The sequence below is a fragment of the Rousettus aegyptiacus genome, unplaced genomic scaffold (assembly GCF_014176215.1).
Source record: "Rousettus aegyptiacus isolate mRouAeg1 unplaced genomic scaffold, mRouAeg1.p scaffold_m13_p_14, whole genome shotgun sequence".
In the NCBI taxonomy this organism is placed as follows: domain Eukaryota; kingdom Metazoa; phylum Chordata; class Mammalia; order Chiroptera; family Pteropodidae; genus Rousettus; species Rousettus aegyptiacus.
In genome coordinates, this window is record NW_023416289.1 from 61665813 (window position 1) to 61683894 (window position 18082).

Below are 18082 nucleotides of genomic sequence, written 5' to 3' on the forward strand. Positions count from 1 at the left end.
ATAAAATGAGCAGGTTCAACATATGTTTAATAGGACTTCTCCAAGGGGAAGGGTTGGTAAAATGAAGAAAGCAATTTTAATGGTAAATAGTGAAGATTTTCCAAAACTTAACAAAAGATATGTAACCTCAGACAGAATGAGAATCACAATGTCAAGTTACCTACATGCAAATATAAATCCTCGCTCAAGCAAAATGTCTTAAAATTACAAAACGACAGAAAAATCTGAAAGGCTGCCAGACTCCTCCTCAACCCCGAGCGAGGCGGCAGGACAGCGGAGCATGCTCAGAGCGCTGAAACGCGGCCGCACACGCGCCGCGCCGCTGCGGTCCTGACGAACGGGCTCCGACAGGGGCTTCTGAGCAAGAGGGCACTGTCTGAGCTTCTGCTCGTTTGGTTGGTGTGACTAAACATTACACTCACTTATCCCCTTCCAGAAGTCAAGGCAGAAGGGAAGGCGAAGGCCGGCATGTGACGGGTCACCCGGAAACCATGTATCATGAACTGAAAATTACTTGGATGAGGAAAACTGTTCTCTTAACATTGTCGTAGGTTTTTAGTGCAAAGAGCAACATAATGACCAGATTTCAGCTAACTTCAAAACAATAAAAAGAAAGGAAAAGGAAAAGAAACATTTTTGGAGCGTTTCTGACTTCGACCTTTAGACTCAGAGGCGGCGACATTGGAGGGAGCGCCGCCGAGTCGAGCCCTCACAGCCTAAGGAAGGGACTGGCCAGCCAGCGGGTCCCTCCGCCACCTACAGCCTCGCAGCTCGTCCTACGCTGACTCCCGCATGACCGCCCACGAGCCCACCGCAGCAGCAGCAGCACGATCCACTCACACTCATACCGATGCAGAGACTGACTTCTGGGACAGACATAAAATAACCAGACTGTTTTTTTAAGCCTCATATACGTGACACTCCATCATAATATGACTTTAAAATACTGGAAAACTTTCATCGGCAGCTCATTTAACAGGCCAAAACCCCCGCCCTCTGACGTCATAAACACAGTGACACTCAAGACACTTAGCAGAAGAGAGGAGCTCGTCGGCACCTGCAGCCGCAGGAGGTCCAGCGTGGCCACGGCCATGCACTCTTTCTCTTGCGGTGGGGGCCAGTCGGCCGTGCCGTCCATCCCCTCGCTCACTTGCCGAAGCAGGAGGTCCAGCTGCTCAAAAGTCATTGAGCAGACGTCCACCACAAAAGGGACACGGAGGCCGATGGACCACTCAGAACAAGATGACCAAGCAAAACTCTACGGAAGAAAAACACGAGGACCAAAATTGAATCCACACGTTCAGCTCTTGGCCTGTCCCACCGCTACGATGCGATTCGCCGGCATCGGTGACGAAAACGCCTCACATCAGCGCGTATTCGTTCCTCTACGGTCGAATGCACGCGTGCTTTCACGCCCGTCCAGCCCACGGGCGTCTTCCAACCTTCTCTCTCATTCCACCGCCCCATCTCGTTTTGCCACAAATAAAAAGGTAAAATGTTTTTAAAACATCTTTTCACTCTCAAAATTACTAATGCACAGTAACAAATGGCATGGAGGGCCACAATCCACTTGAAGACTTATGAAAGTAACTCTGAGTAGACGCTGAAGGTGAGGGGTGCATGCTGTAACCTCTAGGGGGACCACTGAAAACGGCGCAGACAGACAACATGCTGAAATGAAATACTACAGGTTATTCGAGCAACCCAAAAAAAGTCAGGAAAAGGCAAAGGAAACAGAAGAGAACGAATAAAAAAACGGTAGATACAAATTAAAGTTATAAATAATCAAATTTAAAGTCTAAACAAACAAAAAGAGATTCTCATGATGTATGAAAGATAAAACCTAATTATATGGCACCTACAAGAAATCTACCTTAAATATAAAGATAAAAAATGGCTAAGGGATAGAAAGCACTATGTTAATATTTGACAAAACAGACTTCAGAGGAAGGAAATTAACAGGGCCACAGAGAGACTTTATATAATGATAAAAGGGTCAAGACACCAAGAACGCAAAACAATGCTGAACATATGTGCGCCTAGCAACAAATCTACAAAACTCATGAAAGTAAAAACTGATAGAAATGAAAGGAGAGATAAATTAAGTCCACAAATAGTTAAATATATCAAAACCACCCTCCTAAGAACAGACAGGATAAGCAGACAGAAAGTCAGGAAGGACTTAAAAGAAATGAACGAAACTGGCAATAAAGTAGATCCAACTGATACTTACAGAACGCTTCATGCAATAACGGCTGAATATACATTATTTTCAAGAACACGAGGAACATTTACTGTGATAAAACGTATTCTAAGTCACAAAATAATTCATAACTATTTAAAAGAACTAACAGTCATACAGAGTATGTTCTCTGAACGTAATAAAATTAAGCTGGAAACCAACACAGAAATAGAAATAAATATCAATAAATTAGGTATAAATTACTGGAAACATTTCTAAGCACTTGGAAATAAAACAATAGGTTTTTACGGTCCAATTAAAGTGTTAAAATACTGATAAAACACAGACTGCAAAAAGTATGCATATGGTAATTCCTGTAGTAACCACTAAAAAAAACTATAAATAGTTGAATTCAAAATAAATACTTAAATGGGATACTAAAAATATGTTCATATATTTCCCCTGAAAAACAGGAAATGCAAAACCGAGAAATAAAACAGGCAAAAGCCAAATAAAACAGATGACCTAAATTTATACACATCAATAATCGCAGTAAATGAAAATGACCCAAATATACCAATTACAAGACCAGACTGACAAGGAATTTAAAAAAACATGCAACTATAAATAGTATTCAAGAAATCCTCAACAATGTATTAGCAAATGAAATCCAGCAATATGTAAAAATAATAATAAACCATGACCAAGTGGCTTTGTCTCAGGAATGCAAGGTTTGGTCAGTATTTGAAAATTGATCAATATGTTCCACCACATAAACGGACTACATAGAAAGGAAAACCCATGACTAGATCATTTAAGAAAAAGTATTTGACAAAATTCGACATCTATGCAGGATAAAGAGAAAACTCTTGAAAAACTAGGAGGTAAAGGAGGTAATGTGATAATGAGGTATCTACCAAAAACCAAACGGCTAACGTCACAGTTAACGGTGACAGGCTGATGCTTCCCCTGCCCTCCGGAACCAGGCAAGACCGTGCCCCTCGCCACTCCCGCACATCACACTGGAAGTCCTGGCCAGTGCAGTGAGGCGAGAAGAAGAAATTAGGCACATGTATTGGAAAAGAAGCAGTGAAACCATCTCCATCCCAAGGAGTGGACGGTTTAGCACAACCACTGAAGAACACAGGACAACCCGCACGAGCCCACGGCACGTCGACACACGAGTGATGAACGGCCCGACGCGGAACCAAGCTCCATACGCAGTACCTGGGCCGGTCCGCAGGCGATCCCAATTATGTGCTTGGTGTCCAGCCCGGGCAGCGCAGCAGGCTCCGGCTTAGTCGCGTGCAAGGTGTCAAAGTGCTGGCACTGGTCGTTGCTGCCCCAGCTGTGGACCTCGCTGTCCTCGGTCAGAGCCAGGCAGTGGGTGGAGCCTGCAGCCACGTCAATCACCTTCTTCCCTAGGAGGAAAGAGCAACGCAGACACGGACGGTGACATCTGTTGTGATACAGACATTTATACTGGGCCGGTCAGGTCGGAAGGCATTCATTGTCAACTTCTGAAGGACGATTCACCTGCTGTTAGTTAAACCCCTGTTATGCTTCACAAGGTACAGGTTATTAAGACCTATGGCCTGCAAATAAAATAATGCTAGGGTTCGAAAAGAGCCTGCTATTTTTTCCTTAGATTTTCGTCTTCAGAAAGAGACAAGTGTATTTTTAATTAACTATTAGATCACATTCTCCCATCCCAAGGTATAACCATGTGAAGTATTCTTAATGTTTTTAGAGCAGTGTCAGGTTCACAGCAAATCTGAGAAGGCACAGGTTTCCCACACACTCCCTACCTCAACACACGCAGGCTCCCCCCCCCATTATCGATTATTCGTGTTTTTACATGGGGACGTCCAGCTGTTCCAACACGGTTTGCTGTAAAGGCCATCTTTGATCCGTTGTATTGCCTTGGCTCCTTTGTCAAAAAGATCAGATGACCATGTTAACATGGTTCTATTTCTGAGCTCTATTCTGTTCCAAAGACCTGTCTATATTTTAGCCAACATCACACTGTCCTGACCACTGTAGCTTTCTAGTAAGCCGGGCAGTCAGTCCTCCGACTTCTTACCCTTCGATATCGTGTTTATTATTCTAGGTCTCTGGCCTCTCCAGATAAACTTTAAAGTTGGTTTGCCAATATCCATAAAAATAACTTGCCGGGATTTTGATTGGGAAGACTGACCCTTGACAGTACTGTCTTCCTACCCATCAACACAGAATCTCTCTCCATTTGTTTAGTTCTTTGATTTCATTCATCAGTCTTGTAGTTTTCCTCATACAGTTCTATATATTTTCTTAGATTTATACCTAGGTATTTTTTTTTTGGACGCTAATGTAAGTGATACTGTGTTTTTAATTTTAAATCCCACTTGTTTGTTGCCAGTATATAGTAAAGCAACTGGCTTTGGTATATTAACCTTGTACCCTACAACCCTGCTATCGCTTACTAGCGCCAGGAGTTTTTCTGTCGATTCTTTCAGATTTTCTACATAGACAATCACATAATCTGCGAAAGAGTTTTTTTTCTCCCTTCTCAATCTGTTTACCTTGAATTTCCTTTTACTGCATTAGCTAGAACTTCTGGTACAACTTTGAAAAGCATGGTGAGACAGGAAACCCTTTCCGTGTCCCTGATCTTAGTGGGAAGGCTTCACATTTCTCCCCATTAAGTATACAGTTAGTTGTAGATTTTCTGTAGATATCCTTTCTCGAGCTGAGGAAGTTCCCTCTACTCCCAGTTTACTGAGAGATTTCATCTTAGATAGATGTTGGGTTTATTCAAATGGCCGTTTCTTAATATACACAAAGCACTTTCCATTTCTCACCTACACCCACCAAAATGTGGGGAAGAGCGTCTCATGACTGGTCATTCGGGGAACATTAGGTGAAGAACAACCTGCGAACTCTAAAAGGCTGCCAGAGGTTCACAGCTACACTCACCCTGCAAGCCTTCCAAGAGTTTGGGGTAGCGAACATGTTCCTCTGTCCCGTGCCCAAGTCTCTGGTTGTCACCTTTTCCCCAGGAGTACACTTGGCCATCTTTGGTCAGAGCGACAGAAAACTGACTTCCACATCGAACTTTGACGACATCCAAGTCCTGGAGCTTCTCGACCAGCTTCGGCGTCTTGCAGCCGTCGCTGCCGCCTCGGCCCAGTTTCCCGTAGTCGCCGTCTCCCCAAGACCACACCTGACCTAAAACCACAAGTGGAGCTCAGTTACAGTACAGTGACCATCCATCTTCACGGAGCTTTCAAGCGGCTGGAAGTAGCTACGGTGACCAACAAGCACACCAGTCGGGACCACTGATGTGCACGGTTGACAGGACACAGGCGGCCACTGACCAGATGAAATCTAGTGTATCCTTCAGGCTGACGCAGAAAGACTCAGCGGAAGGAAGGCTTGGGGTTTCCGTTCGTTTTACCTGAACGAACCATAAAGCCCTGATGCTTACTGGCGTGAGCTCGACAGCAGGGCTTCGGCGCAGCTCTGAACGCCACAGCCCGCTGCCCCTGAAGCACCAAGCCGACCCCGCACACGGCTGGGCGCGCTAAGCTCCCCGCAGGCTGCCCCGACCCAGCTGTGCGCCCACATTCATTCCCAGCGTTTGTGGACTTACTGGGTATGACGCCAACAAATAAGGTAAGATTGCAAAAAAGGTGGGTTTTACTCTGAAAACTAACTGAGTAACTTTCAAAAATTCAAAAGAGAATCGCTTTAAAAAAAACCCTGCTGAATCAGGTGTAGTTGAAAATGAAAAAATCAGAAGAAATTTGACAGAAGAAATGAGATTACTCCACGTGACTAAAATTAATGACATGCAAGCCAGCAACACGCATCGCACCGCAGAAGACAGACAGACTAAGCAGGATTCGCCAGAGGGTCGTCGGGACGTGTAGTCAGACAGAAACAGTTAGAACGTCCATCACTCCACCTTCACTCTTATTTTTTGTTAAAAAATAAAACAGCCAAAAAGAAAGGATGGTAGCCATCAACAAGCTCTCTGGCTCTGGGCTACAGAGGTTTCCACTCCAGGTACCTCTGGACCTCTGCCGAGAACCCCGGAATGCGCCCTCTTGAAAGGTGGTGGCGGGGCAGCCCCGGGAGGTCACGCGCTCCAAGCTCGCAGCCCCCGGGGCAGTGTCCGTCCTCATGGTGAGAGCCTACGGGCGGCACGAGTCCCACTTACCGTTCTCAGTCACGGCCAGTGTCTGGGCGTCCCCGCTGCCGCATGCCACGTCGATGACCTTCAGTCCCTTGAGCCCAGCCACCAGCATCGGAACGGCCTCATCTTCACTGGAACCTTCAAACAGAGAACCGTGGTTACCGTGAGTCCCCGGGAAGCAGCGGCCCCATGCGCTCGGGCGGGCCTGGCTGCCTCACCGTGACCCAGCCGGCCGTAGTTGCCGCGGCCCCAGGTATACAGCTCGCCCTCGGCGGTGATGGCCGCACTGTACGTGCTGCCGCAGGCGATGTGCACCACGCGCTTCCCAGCCTGCTTTCCGCAGAAGGCCGAGATGAGCTTGGGCTCCTCCAGGGGCCTGTGGAGAGGATGGGGAATGTGGGTGCCCTGCCGGCACCTCCTACGGGCGTCTGTCCACCCCAGGAGCGGCCTTGCCCCCACAGGAGCCTCACGGCGGCTCCACTGTCAGGTGTCACAGCGCCACTGAGGACCGCCGCCTGACCTTCGTGAATCAAGTGCCCAACGTGAGCGTGGCATCGGCCCGGGCGTCAGACCACCCAAGCAGCGTCTGGGAAGGGCGCGGATGACCGGGTCCACGGCAGCTCCACCACGGTGGCCCAGCCACAGAGAGGACGCTCGGCCATGGGGGAAGGAGCTGCTGGCAGGCCCCAGACTTGGCAGACGCCCAGGAGTCTGCAAACAGGGCCGCCCGGGCCAGCAGGCTGTGGAGGACAGGGCAGCTGGGGACGCAGTGGGAGTGCGGGAACGTGCCATGTCGCAGCTGCAGTGCTTCCTGACCCCATCGAACTGCGCTCTGACAGCCGACGGGGCGGGCTGCCTCCTACAGACGGCTGAAGCCCGCGCGCACGTTTCACAGGCGAGGGAGGAGCGAGGTTTACTGATCACGGCGCAGTGAGTGTTCCACAAACGGGAAGGCGGAGGCCGTGAGGATTCACTGGTGGAAAAGCCTCGCTACTTGATGCCCCACTTTGAGAGTCGGCAAAACGCCCTGCACTTACGATGCAGAACGCGTCCGCTGCGCTTGGTGACACCCTGCCTCTCCGGACACGGTCGATGCACTTCGTGCCCTCCCCTCTGCAGAGTACGTACGTGCAGAGGCAGAGGGCGTGCCAGGGAGTCTGTGAGCACTCGGCACTACCTCTCCGTTCAGCTCAAGCTGCACCCCCAAAGCTTCCCTCCGACTCTTGCCATCTGCTCTGCCCCTTCCTCCCTGCGTCTCCTGGAGTGGTGGACACGCTGCCCAGTCTGCACTCCATCTCCAAACACTTATACAGGACGAAGCACACACAAGTGCACCAAGGCCGCTGGCGTCATCCCGTGCCGTGGGCAGAGCACCCACGCGTCTCCCAGGGGCGGACACTCGGGCAGCCCTGTCCGCCTGCCTGTCACAGCTGCGGGAAGACACCACGCCACACCCCTTTCCGCCCTGTTTTAGGAAAAGCAACACAAAGGGAGAGCATGTCAGTGACAGGGGCGGGCTGTACGTACACAGTGTCCCCGTGGCCCAGCCGTCCGCCGTCCCCGCAACCCCAGGAGTACACCTCTCCAGTGGCGGCCAAGGCCAGGTAGTGGTGACCGTCAGAATGGGCAGCAATTTTGACAATGTTTCTGGAGACAAGACCCTGGACGAGCTGTGGGGCCTAAAAGGAGAACAGGAAGACGACGATTAGTAGCACTGAGAGGACAACAGCAACACCTCGGGTCTCTCCGACTGCGCGTCTCACCTACCAGCGCTGCCCAACGCAGCAGCCCGAGCCTCAGGCAGCTGCCAGGCAGCTGTCCGGCCACCTGCGCAGCACCAGGGACAGGCACTCCGTACGTGACCAGGCTGCCCTGTGCACGGCAACCCCTGGGGCAAGGAAGAGCTGCCCCCTCAGCAGACACACGTGTCCCCTCCGCCGCCACCCGTGAAGCCCTGCCCTCTCACTGCTACTGCCTGGCCCCCAAAGTTGGCTCACAAATGGGGGTCACACATGCAACAAGTGTCCCTGTGAGGCGTCCTTGACCACTAGGGAATCCTGCCCCAAACCTCGACTGCAGCACGACTGAGATTCCTGAACGTGAGCTTTCTCACACAACTGCACACTCGTCAGTCTTTGGCCACGATGACAGAGAGCCTAGACCACACAGGCAACCCTGGCCGGGAACCCGCAGCCAAGCTGGGTGGTGGGGCCGCACACCACACGACACCCACCAGCGAGTCGCTGCTGTAGGCCTGCGTGTACACACGGCCGCTCCGCGACAGGATCAGGAAGCGCTTCTCCGCACAGGCGATCTGCGAGACCCCCAGGCTGGCGAGGCCTGCGCACTGGATGGGGCCGATGACGTTGGCGTAGTATTTCCACCCTATCAAGCCCCATCCGATGACCTCCTGTAACGACCCCTGCAAGAGAGCAAATTCCTTGGTAAAATAAGAACAAAGCAAGTAAAAAGAGCTAGTTCAAAACATCAACGTGGACCCAACTGGCCGCGTCACCTCAGTGGCAGGTGACACAAGGTTCCTGAGCAGACTGTGCTCTGCAGCCCTCCGTTCTAGCAGAGTCCATTAAAAAGTAGTGCAGTGGACCTCAAACACGTTTCAAATGCTCGGTCCGCGTCACATTACCACTGGTACCACAACAGGCAGAAGGCCAAACACCAAGGCACAAGGCTAGGGAACAAGTGTCCCTACTTCCAAGGGGCTGGCGGGGGTCGCACTGACGCGAGTAGTCTGCTGATAGTGTGCCCGCCCATGCCGGGTGTGTCACCTTGGGCTACTGTGCGTGAGCAGAGGAACAAATGTACGAGGTGAATCATCGTGACACTATCTGAGGAGCAAACTCTGGCAACACAAGTGTCCACCAACAGGAAACTGGTTAAAAAATCATGAAACGTCCACACGTGGAATACTGAGCCGCTAAAAACAGGAAGAAAGGAACTGCGCTTCTTGACATAGGACGCTCTTCAGCACACGCTCTTCAGCTCCCGCTGCCACGTCCCCTCCTGAGAACACCGCAAGGGCATGTCAGACGTGGGAAGCTGAAGGAAGGGGACAGGGACAGAGGGCACAGAGGAAAGGAAGGGGCGGTGTGTCTTCACATTGAACTCTGATTTTAAACCATGCCCTTATTGCGCATCTAGGAAAAAAGTGACTTTTACATGAAATAAAAACTCTTCTTATTAAAAACAAGTTAGAAACATGTGGATTCAAAACCAAGATGGTCCTGCGTAACCCTGGCGATCTAGTTTTCTCACAGACGCCACGGGGCAATGTGCGGCAGATGCGGCTGCTCGTGTGAGGGCCTCGGTGGGCCTGCACCAACAAGGGCCGTCCGCGCATGCAGACTGGCATCCTCACTCTGAGCCATCGTCTCGCAGCCCTGGTCGGAGCGCCTAGAGCACAAGAAAGGCACTGGGCCCCGAGGAAGGCGGGCTGGCGGTGGCCATGCAGATGAAGGAGGCCCTCTGGGGACGTGCCTCCTGACCTCTGGGGACCTGGGACACCACCCCTGCTCACCTCACACCGACCACCAGCATGACCTTGATCTGTTCACGCACAGGAAAAAGGGTATCTCCATGGGGGACAGAACAGGAGTCTAGCGGTGGTGCTCACAAGGACACAGAACGGACACCGCTCCGCACACACCTTGTGGGACGCTGGAGAGCTACACAGCGGCGGCATGCAGGGGGTGGCCAGACGGTCCAGGTGGGCCATGACAACCACCGCCGTTTGCTGGAGATCGATGGCGAGGTCGTTGTCTTGTGGAAGAGTCAGGTACCTCAGGAAACTCTCATTGGGGCTCAGAGGGCCAGACAGAAACTGCAGGAGAAAGTGAGCACGTGTCTTCAGAAAGAGCGGAAAGAATTGAAGTCACACACGACCTCCACGACGCTTCGCAGTCCGGGACTCAGAGGGATGCATCCCCTGTCGTCTGCTCCCTTCGGCAATCATTTGAGAAGGGACACAGTGACACTGCACTTCTGCTACGCACTCGCTGCATCACTGCACGTCTCCCCTGTGCGCCACCCACACATAGCCCGGCCACCCCGCAGGCTCAGTCCCAGGGACCAGGCAGAGCAAGCGTCCTGGGGACAAAGCACCGCACCCCCGCCTGGCTTCGAAAACTGGAATCAGAAGCCACTTATTTCACCGTGAATGCTGTGCATGCTGGAGAAAACCGAATTTTACTTGCACACTATTAATTCTAATTCTACGGGCAGAACAGCCTTATTATCCCGAAGACTGCAATGTGACAGAAAAATCAGGCTGATACATTACAATGTAATGGTATCTCTCTCCAGAAAACACCTGCAAAGCCATCCCGTGCTTCTAAAACGCAGCAGACCCAGAACCTGGGAAGCCAGGCTCCGCCACCAGCTTCGGTGTCCTGGGAAACACACACCCTGCACACGCAAGGGCCAACAGAGTGGACCACACAGTCCATGCTCCGGTTCTAACATCCACTGCGAAGCGTGCGTGTCAGACGGGGCTCTGCGCTACTCGCGGGCCCGTCCTTCCGGCGGCAGGCGCAGAGGCCAGAGGGCAGCACGCACCGCTCCCCTGCACAGGGCCCAAGCAAGCACAAGCTGAGCGCAAGGTGGTGGCCCGAGGGAGGGCCGTCAGGCGGGGAGGAGCCCTCGGGCACAGTCCCTCCCGGAAGAGGGCGCCCCACCCCACGTTCCCAGGAGGCGCGGGCCCCTGCTGCACTGGCCTGCTCCGGCGCGAAGGCCAGCACCCACTGCGTGCCCCATCCCAGCCGAGGGTCAGGCCAGTGCTGCCAGGAACAGGCGCACACGAAACCCGCAGCTCGCGGGGACAGCGGCTCCGCCTGGCAGGAAGGGAGCAGCGCACCATCGAGTGGGCGGAGCTGCGACGCGCGGGTTCGTACAGGTTGCTCCATCTACCCAACGCGCAGCCCAGGACGAGTGCCGGAGCCCCCACCCACGGCCAGGCTGCTTGAAGAACCCCCATATGCTCAGGTGGTCTCCCGCCACGTCACCTGCCACCCAGCCCGTGGCCTCCCACGACCGTCCTACATCTCCCCACTAAAGACCACCACCAAGGGACGGGAGCGCTGGTCCCACTCACACGGGCCTCTTCCAACCACACTGAGAAGACAGCCGCGCGAAGGCCGGTGCGGCTGCACTTACGTGCGCGTCGGCCTCGGCGTGCGTGGCGTCCTTGCCGCCCGTCAGGCTCTGGAAGCGCTGCAGCAGCGGCAGCAGCGGGGCGCTGGTGCCCTGCGCCGCCCGCTCGTTGTCGGTCTCCTGCCGCCCGCTGCCCCACAGCTGCAGCAGCAGCAGGACGGCGGCCAGCATCTGGCTGAAAGAGAAAGCGGCCTCACTCTCTAGCGGAAACAGGTGCACTCTGTCCGCCGTGGTCTGTCGGAATAAAAGCAGACAGCTAAATAAAACTGAGTAAGGTCCTTCGGTCTGAAAGGAAACTAAAATAATGCCATCAAAACAATTCTGGGCGGTGAAATCACGGACGCCAGGATCTGAGCACAGGGCATCACCTTCCGTGGGTGAGAGACCTAGAGAGTTCAGAAGCCCAGAGAGCACTTTCCGCAGAGGATTTCTAGGACCTTAAATCAACGGACTGAATGCAATTACTTTTAAAAAATTAGGAGGAGAAAAAAACAAACGGTTCCTAGACCGCCAGAAAGCTGCACACAAAAGGAAGCGAAGGGGGGCTGTGTGCCAGGTTTGGAAGAAAAGAGCGTGTCCTGGGATGCGGCTCTGGGCTCATGGAAACCCACGCATTTGCTATGGCCACCGAGGTGACACGCCGCCAACACCGAGGTGTTCGGACCGGAGGCCCTTCCCTGAGGCCCTGGCCTGCCGCGCCCTCACCTCAGCGAGCCCCTCTGCACAGCCAGCTCCAACAGGATGGCCAGGGCCAGGTGCTGGTCCTGCAGCGGGATGCTGCCCGGCCCTTTGGTGCCCGGTGTCCCGTGGACGTCCCTGAAATGACAGCAGTGGATGCAGGAACAAGACAGCACATTAAAAACAACACTGAGGTGCTACCTTAATTCCAGTCTCTCTCTTGAGAAAGATGTTTTAATATTTACAATCAAGTTTCTGAGACTCGCTATTAAAATTTAATTAGAGATTTTATAAGATCAAATTAATTTGTAAAGATGTTTTTATTAAATTATATTACATTAAAAGACACATGCCAAGTTTCTGTAACGTAAAATTATATCACTGTTCAAATCACGAGTAGAAACATGTTCAGATCTGCTTCCAGTTTCAGTGACATGTGACTAGAGAATCAACAATCCTACAGAACTGGAGAAGTGTCAATTTGAACAAGCACCAGAGAACCTCTAGGCAGAATCCCTATGCTGACTTTTACCTCTGATCAAAGGAACAATTTTAACTTGTCCTTGTTCCCAATAATAAATAATAAGTCTTGTTAACCAAGATGGGGAAGGGAGGACCTTCCATCATCGCCATCACATTTGAGTTTCTGAAATCAGTGTGAAGCCCACTTTCAGGGACCCCACTAAACGCAGTGGCAGTGTTTGCACCCACACTCCGAGGAGCCAGATTCACAGCCATTTGGTCCTAGGACCACAGGTGTCCCCAGCTGCTGGAAGGGGCACAGTAGCGACCTCTGGTGAAGGGAATGAGAAGGGACTCACTTTTCCTCTGAGTGTGCCTTTGCTGCTGAGTTTTGAATTTATGGGTTTTCTTTAAATTAAGAAACCATTGAGGGAAGAGGAGGGAAATAAAAAAATGTTAAGAAATATGATGTATATGTAGTATGAAAAAAATAAACTGGCGTTAAAAAATAATAACAACAAAAATACATACACCCAAGACCAGAGTCCATGCTCTTCCTTACAGAAAAATAATTCACATTCAGATTTTGTACACTAAGAAGACTAGATGTCTGAGGCAGCGCCCGTCATTCGAACGGGGGCATCCACATGCTGAGAGGCATGCACAGGCGCTCCAACACTTTATGAATGACTTAGCCTCCAGGCATAAAACGTCTGGGGAGATTAACTAGAAAAACATCTTTCACGGGCCACCCCACTCGCGACGACAGCTCAGGGCCTCCGCAGTCCCACCTCCGGAAAGCTGAGCACCGCGATCTGGAGCCAGAAGGCTGAGGGCCACTGGCGCCAGCCCCGGGCTCTCAGCGCTGGAGGGACAGAGACACCGGGGCACGTCTGAGCCACACGGCCGTCGGCCGGGACAGGGAGGACTCACCCGGTCACGACGGACCTCAGGAACCGGGCCGCTCTCTCCACCACCTCCAGCCACACGGAGGACACCGTGTTCTCATCGAAGAGCGAGGCCTCGGGCAGGGCTCGCAGCGCGTCCAGCGACTCCTGCAGCAGCTCGCTGCACAGGTCCGCGTCCTCCCCTGGGCACACGCGCACGTCAGTGCTGACCGGCGAGGCTGCTCCGCTCTCCCGGGCGGGCCCCCACAGCTTGGCGCCCACGCAAGGACGCTGCTGTCACAGGCTCAGTCCCCCACTGTCCTCTCAGTGAGCTAGTGCCGGAACTCGAGGGACTGAACGTGACCCAGCTGCCCCGAGCCCAGTCCGTATTTTCAGCTCCTGCTCGCCGGAGGGCATGTCAGTACTCGGGCCCCGCGGTGGATTTTACACCCTTTTCGTTAAAACGAACCACAGCCCCAAAAGGCCAAGCAGACTCTGAAGCCTGTCGTTCACGAAAAGGGAAAGGCGGCCCCAGCAGCCCAGTGCCCTGGCCCAGGGACATACGGTGGCCAAAGCGGGGACAGCCCGCCCCCGGCGTGTGGGGTGGGCAGTAGGCGCGTACCTGACCGCCAGGCCCTGCGCAGGAACGCGAAGGCGAAGGACAGAGCTGCCCGGGAGCCGACTCTGGCGAGTCCTTCCACCCCTTTGCCTGTGGGCCGGACACTGCGGACGACACACGTGGGGTGACAACTGGTCAGTCAGAGGGGTGGCAGATGCTGGCGCCACATCAGTCATAGGGAAGGCCCTGTGCCAAAGTACGTCCCGGGCTCTCCAGGTGGTAGGGTCACACGTGACTTTTACTTTCATTTTTAAAAACTTTTACCAAACGTTCTTTGAAGGAAAAGTTTTCTCTTTAAGAAAGCAAACGAAAAGACATTTACAAAAAATTTTAAATGACTTGCAAAAGCACTCACGAACTAATCTCAGGAGCTGAGGTCATGGGTTGAGTTGGGAGACAGTAAATGGGCAGCAAGCAGAGAAGGGGGATTAAACCTCGCCTGTGAAGAGAAGGCGGGCGGCGAGGGGCGCGGGGGGACGGCCTGTCAGCCGCTGAGGCCCGCGCCCCGGGTCCGCGGGCACCCGGCATGGGGCTGGGGTGCTGGTTTCAGCCCTTTCCCTTGCAGGCTAGGTGACTGCCAGGTGCGCAGGTCCCACGTTCCTGCCCTATGCGCTTTCACGTTTGCCCTGCTGAGGTCACCCCCTCCTGACTAGTGCTCATCACTGCCATGGGTCTCTTATGTTAATTCAACAAGATTCGGTTTCATTTTAAATATTTTACAAAGTTATACATATTGGTTTACCATAGAAGTCATCCTAAAAAGACCAAAAACTAGACTATAAAATGCACGTATCACATAAACTCAATCATGCGAATCGTGTATAGCAAGTAATTGTTTTCAACCTCATGCTATTGAATATTTCTACTACATTACTGTATCTTCGAAATTTACTACCATTTGTTTTCATATAGGTAATGAAATGGAATGATCTCGAGACATGCCGTCAAGTGAAACTAGCCGTGAAGACGTGGGGACACGTCTTGTGGGTCCCGCGCCGAGCACGGCGGGTCTGAGGAGACGCGTGGCACCGCGGTTTGTGACAGCCTCCAAGGAGAGGCGGCGCCTGGGGGACGGGAAGGAGAAGGCTGAAACGTCCCTCCCGAACGAGAAGTAAACGGTAGGCGATGCAGACGTGCGATAAGACACGAGGTCTTAAAGACAGAAATGTGCCGAGTCTTCTCGCATGAGGTGGGGAGCACCCCGAACGGAGCACCCCGAGCTGCTGGGGGGAAGCAGGGAACTGGGTCCCCAGCAGTCGTGACCTTGTGCCTGGACAGAGCCCAGCAGTCTTGAGTTGCACGGTGTAAGGACCGCTCCACCTTCAGCAAGGGGCTCCCCATTTCCCAGACACTGGAGAACAGGAACCGCAGCAGCTTGGCCCCACAAAAAGGCACAGCCCATCACTACCCGGTAGGCTAAGAAACAAGGTCGTCTCCAGAAAGTTAGGGATGTCACCAGGCAGCCACAGAGCACCTAGCATAAAGGGACACACGGAGAACCTAGGCCTCTTGCGCATGGCCTGTAACCACGCAGGACGCACAGCCACAGCGAATGGGTGTGGCAGTGGCTCAGAGACCCACACGTGAGACCCAGCACTTACACATGACTCAGGCCCTTCTCCCAAAGAAACGAATCTTAGGCTCACAGAGCCCTACCCACGAATACGCACGGCAGCTTTATCCACGACACGCAAAAACCGTAAACCGTCATCTCAAGACGTCCTTTGCCAGGTGAACCGGTAAACCCAATGTGGCACACCCACACCGTGGAGACCCACTCAGCGATGCCGACACGTGCAGGCACCTGGAGAGCTCTCCAGGGAATGATGCTGAGTGGGAAAAGCCCACCCCAAGAGGTGACGGGACAGACTTGGGGAACAGAGTAGTGGCGGCCAGGATTTGTGGCAGGGGGAAGGTGGAAGACAAAAGTATATCTGTAAAAAGGGTCCTTGTCCTGTATCCTGACTGTGGCAGCGGTGAAAGAAATCTACAATTGTGATAAAATTGCGTGCAAATGCACGCACAGGTAGAGTATAGAAACTGGGGACTCTGAGCAAGACCGGCCACTGCCTCAAAGCCCACATGCTAGTTGTGATGCTGTCCTACAGGCCTGCGAGCGGCCTCTCCAGGGAAACGGGGTGAAGGGTGAAACGGACCTCTCTGTACTGTTCCTTATAACTGCAGATGAATCCAAGATTATCTCGAAATGAAACTTTTTTTAAATAGAGGCATTTCCTCTATTTAACGAAAAATAGATTTCAATTAATCCATCTACCCATAATTATGTCACCACAAAGGAAAGAACACAGAGGATCAGCTGGGCTCTCAGCGACTTGTGTCTTAGGGAATTCAGTGTGAGTCAACAACACACAGTGCTTAGAGGCCGCGACCCAAAGACCAACACAGATGGCCACCTGCTCTCGGCCAGCAAGGACGAGCTGTGCCATCTCACACGGGCAAGAGCCCTCCTCCACTATTTGGTTCAATTTCTCTTAAAACTAGTACTCAAATATACGACATGTGACGTGATTTCGACTAGATTTAAGCAGGAAAAAACAAGGAAAGATGAAACACTTAGCACATCTTGTCCCTGGGAGGCAAGATAATGAGGCTTTTCTCCCCCTGCTTCTTCCTGCCTCCTGTACTTTCCGTGTGCTCTATAGGGAGTAAAAGTCAACATTACGGTCAACTAAAACCAACTCTCCTAACCCTACAAAATACGAATCCGATCTGGAAATCTTTTAGTCTAGCCTACTGCGAACAAACGTCTGATAGACAGCAACACACCAGACAAATATGGTTTTACACAAACCGTAAGCATTCTAATGGCTGTTAGTTATTGCCTCAGAGAAAATCTGCTGATGTATACCAATGTTAAAAGTCACATACCTGAAAGCATCTCTTATAATAAACGAGTAAGAAAATCACATTAGGAAGAAAAAAAGGAAGCAAAAAAGGAAGCATGTAAACTTATTAGGCACTAAATATTACAATCTGACTACTCCCTATCCAGCAGCAAAACAAAACAAATATGATGTGCAGATCCCATTTTCAAATCTAGACATACTGATCCAAACCTTTGGCTGGCTTCTATAGAAACTGACAGAAAAGAGTCTTTAAAATAATGACACAGACTAAGCAGCAGAGCCGGTCACTATACGAGCACATTGGCAGTCATGCTCCAGATTACATGAAACATTCGAAAAGAAAAGGCAATGATAAAATTCTATAAAGACGAAAATGGAACTATATTGAAAGCCTCAGTCAAACTTCCGTGGACAAAGCAGCCTGAATTTTATATTTCGTTGGTATCTGAATTCCTTCTGCATCATTTTGTTACCTTTTTTTGTCCACAGGAGGCAGAGAAATGCTGCTGCTTTTCCACTTAACCTTGACATTCTCCTGGAAAACGGTTCTACTCAAGGCAATGAAATAGCGTTCCAAGATGACCAGCCTCTGCTTGAGCCTCAGGGCTGAGAGGGTGGTGGTGGCTGCCCGCACGGCCAGAGCGTGCTGCTCCTTAACCAGCACGGAGAGACACTCCTTCAGCTCACTCGCGTCTGGAAAACAGGAAACGTCCAGCCCCTCAATGCCCTGGGCGCGGTGTGTAATCGTGTTAATGAGCACTCACAGGTCACACCTGAGTGCCTAACACGTGCCCAAGACGGCCAGCACTTCGCACACATCAGATGACCCTCACCGTCGCAATCAAGAGGTATGTAAACCTTACCGAGGAAAAAACCAAGACGCAGACAACGTGCGCACGGTCACCCAGATGAGTGTGACATGTGGGACTGCTCTCGGCCCCGATGGTATGCTGCCTCTCTCTAAACACTGTGTTAACTTTTTAACACAAAATTATAAATTCAGCACTTATCAGTAGCACATTTCCTAGGCAGAGAGAAAAACTC

General features: G+C 51.8%; 1 protein-coding gene across 4 annotated transcripts in view; it reads right to left on the minus strand.

Annotated features, from left to right (window-relative positions):
- The window catches only part of HERC2 (HECT and RLD domain containing E3 ubiquitin protein ligase 2), a 107681-nt gene that overhangs the window by 80460 nt on the left and 9139 nt on the right, over window positions 1-18082 (minus strand). For all 4 annotated transcript variants that reach the window (XM_036232076.1, XM_036232077.1, XM_036232078.1 and 1 more), the window contains 13 exons: window positions 17512-17731; window positions 14175-14275; window positions 13599-13755; window positions 12231-12341; window positions 11529-11700; window positions 10024-10197; window positions 8593-8781; window positions 7887-8038; window positions 6578-6735; window positions 6384-6497; window positions 5138-5389; window positions 3410-3603; window positions 1058-1258 (listed from right to left, as the gene is read on the minus strand). In XM_036232076.1, the coding sequence (XP_036087969.1) occupies window positions 1058-1258; window positions 3410-3603; window positions 5138-5389; window positions 6384-6497; window positions 6578-6735; window positions 7887-8038; window positions 8593-8781; window positions 10024-10197; window positions 11529-11700; window positions 12231-12341; window positions 13599-13755; window positions 14175-14275; window positions 17512-17731 (2195 nt within the window). The remainder of the gene's footprint in view (window positions 1-1057; window positions 1259-3409; window positions 3604-5137; window positions 5390-6383; window positions 6498-6577; window positions 6736-7886; window positions 8039-8592; window positions 8782-10023; window positions 10198-11528; window positions 11701-12230; window positions 12342-13598; window positions 13756-14174; window positions 14276-17511; window positions 17732-18082) is intronic.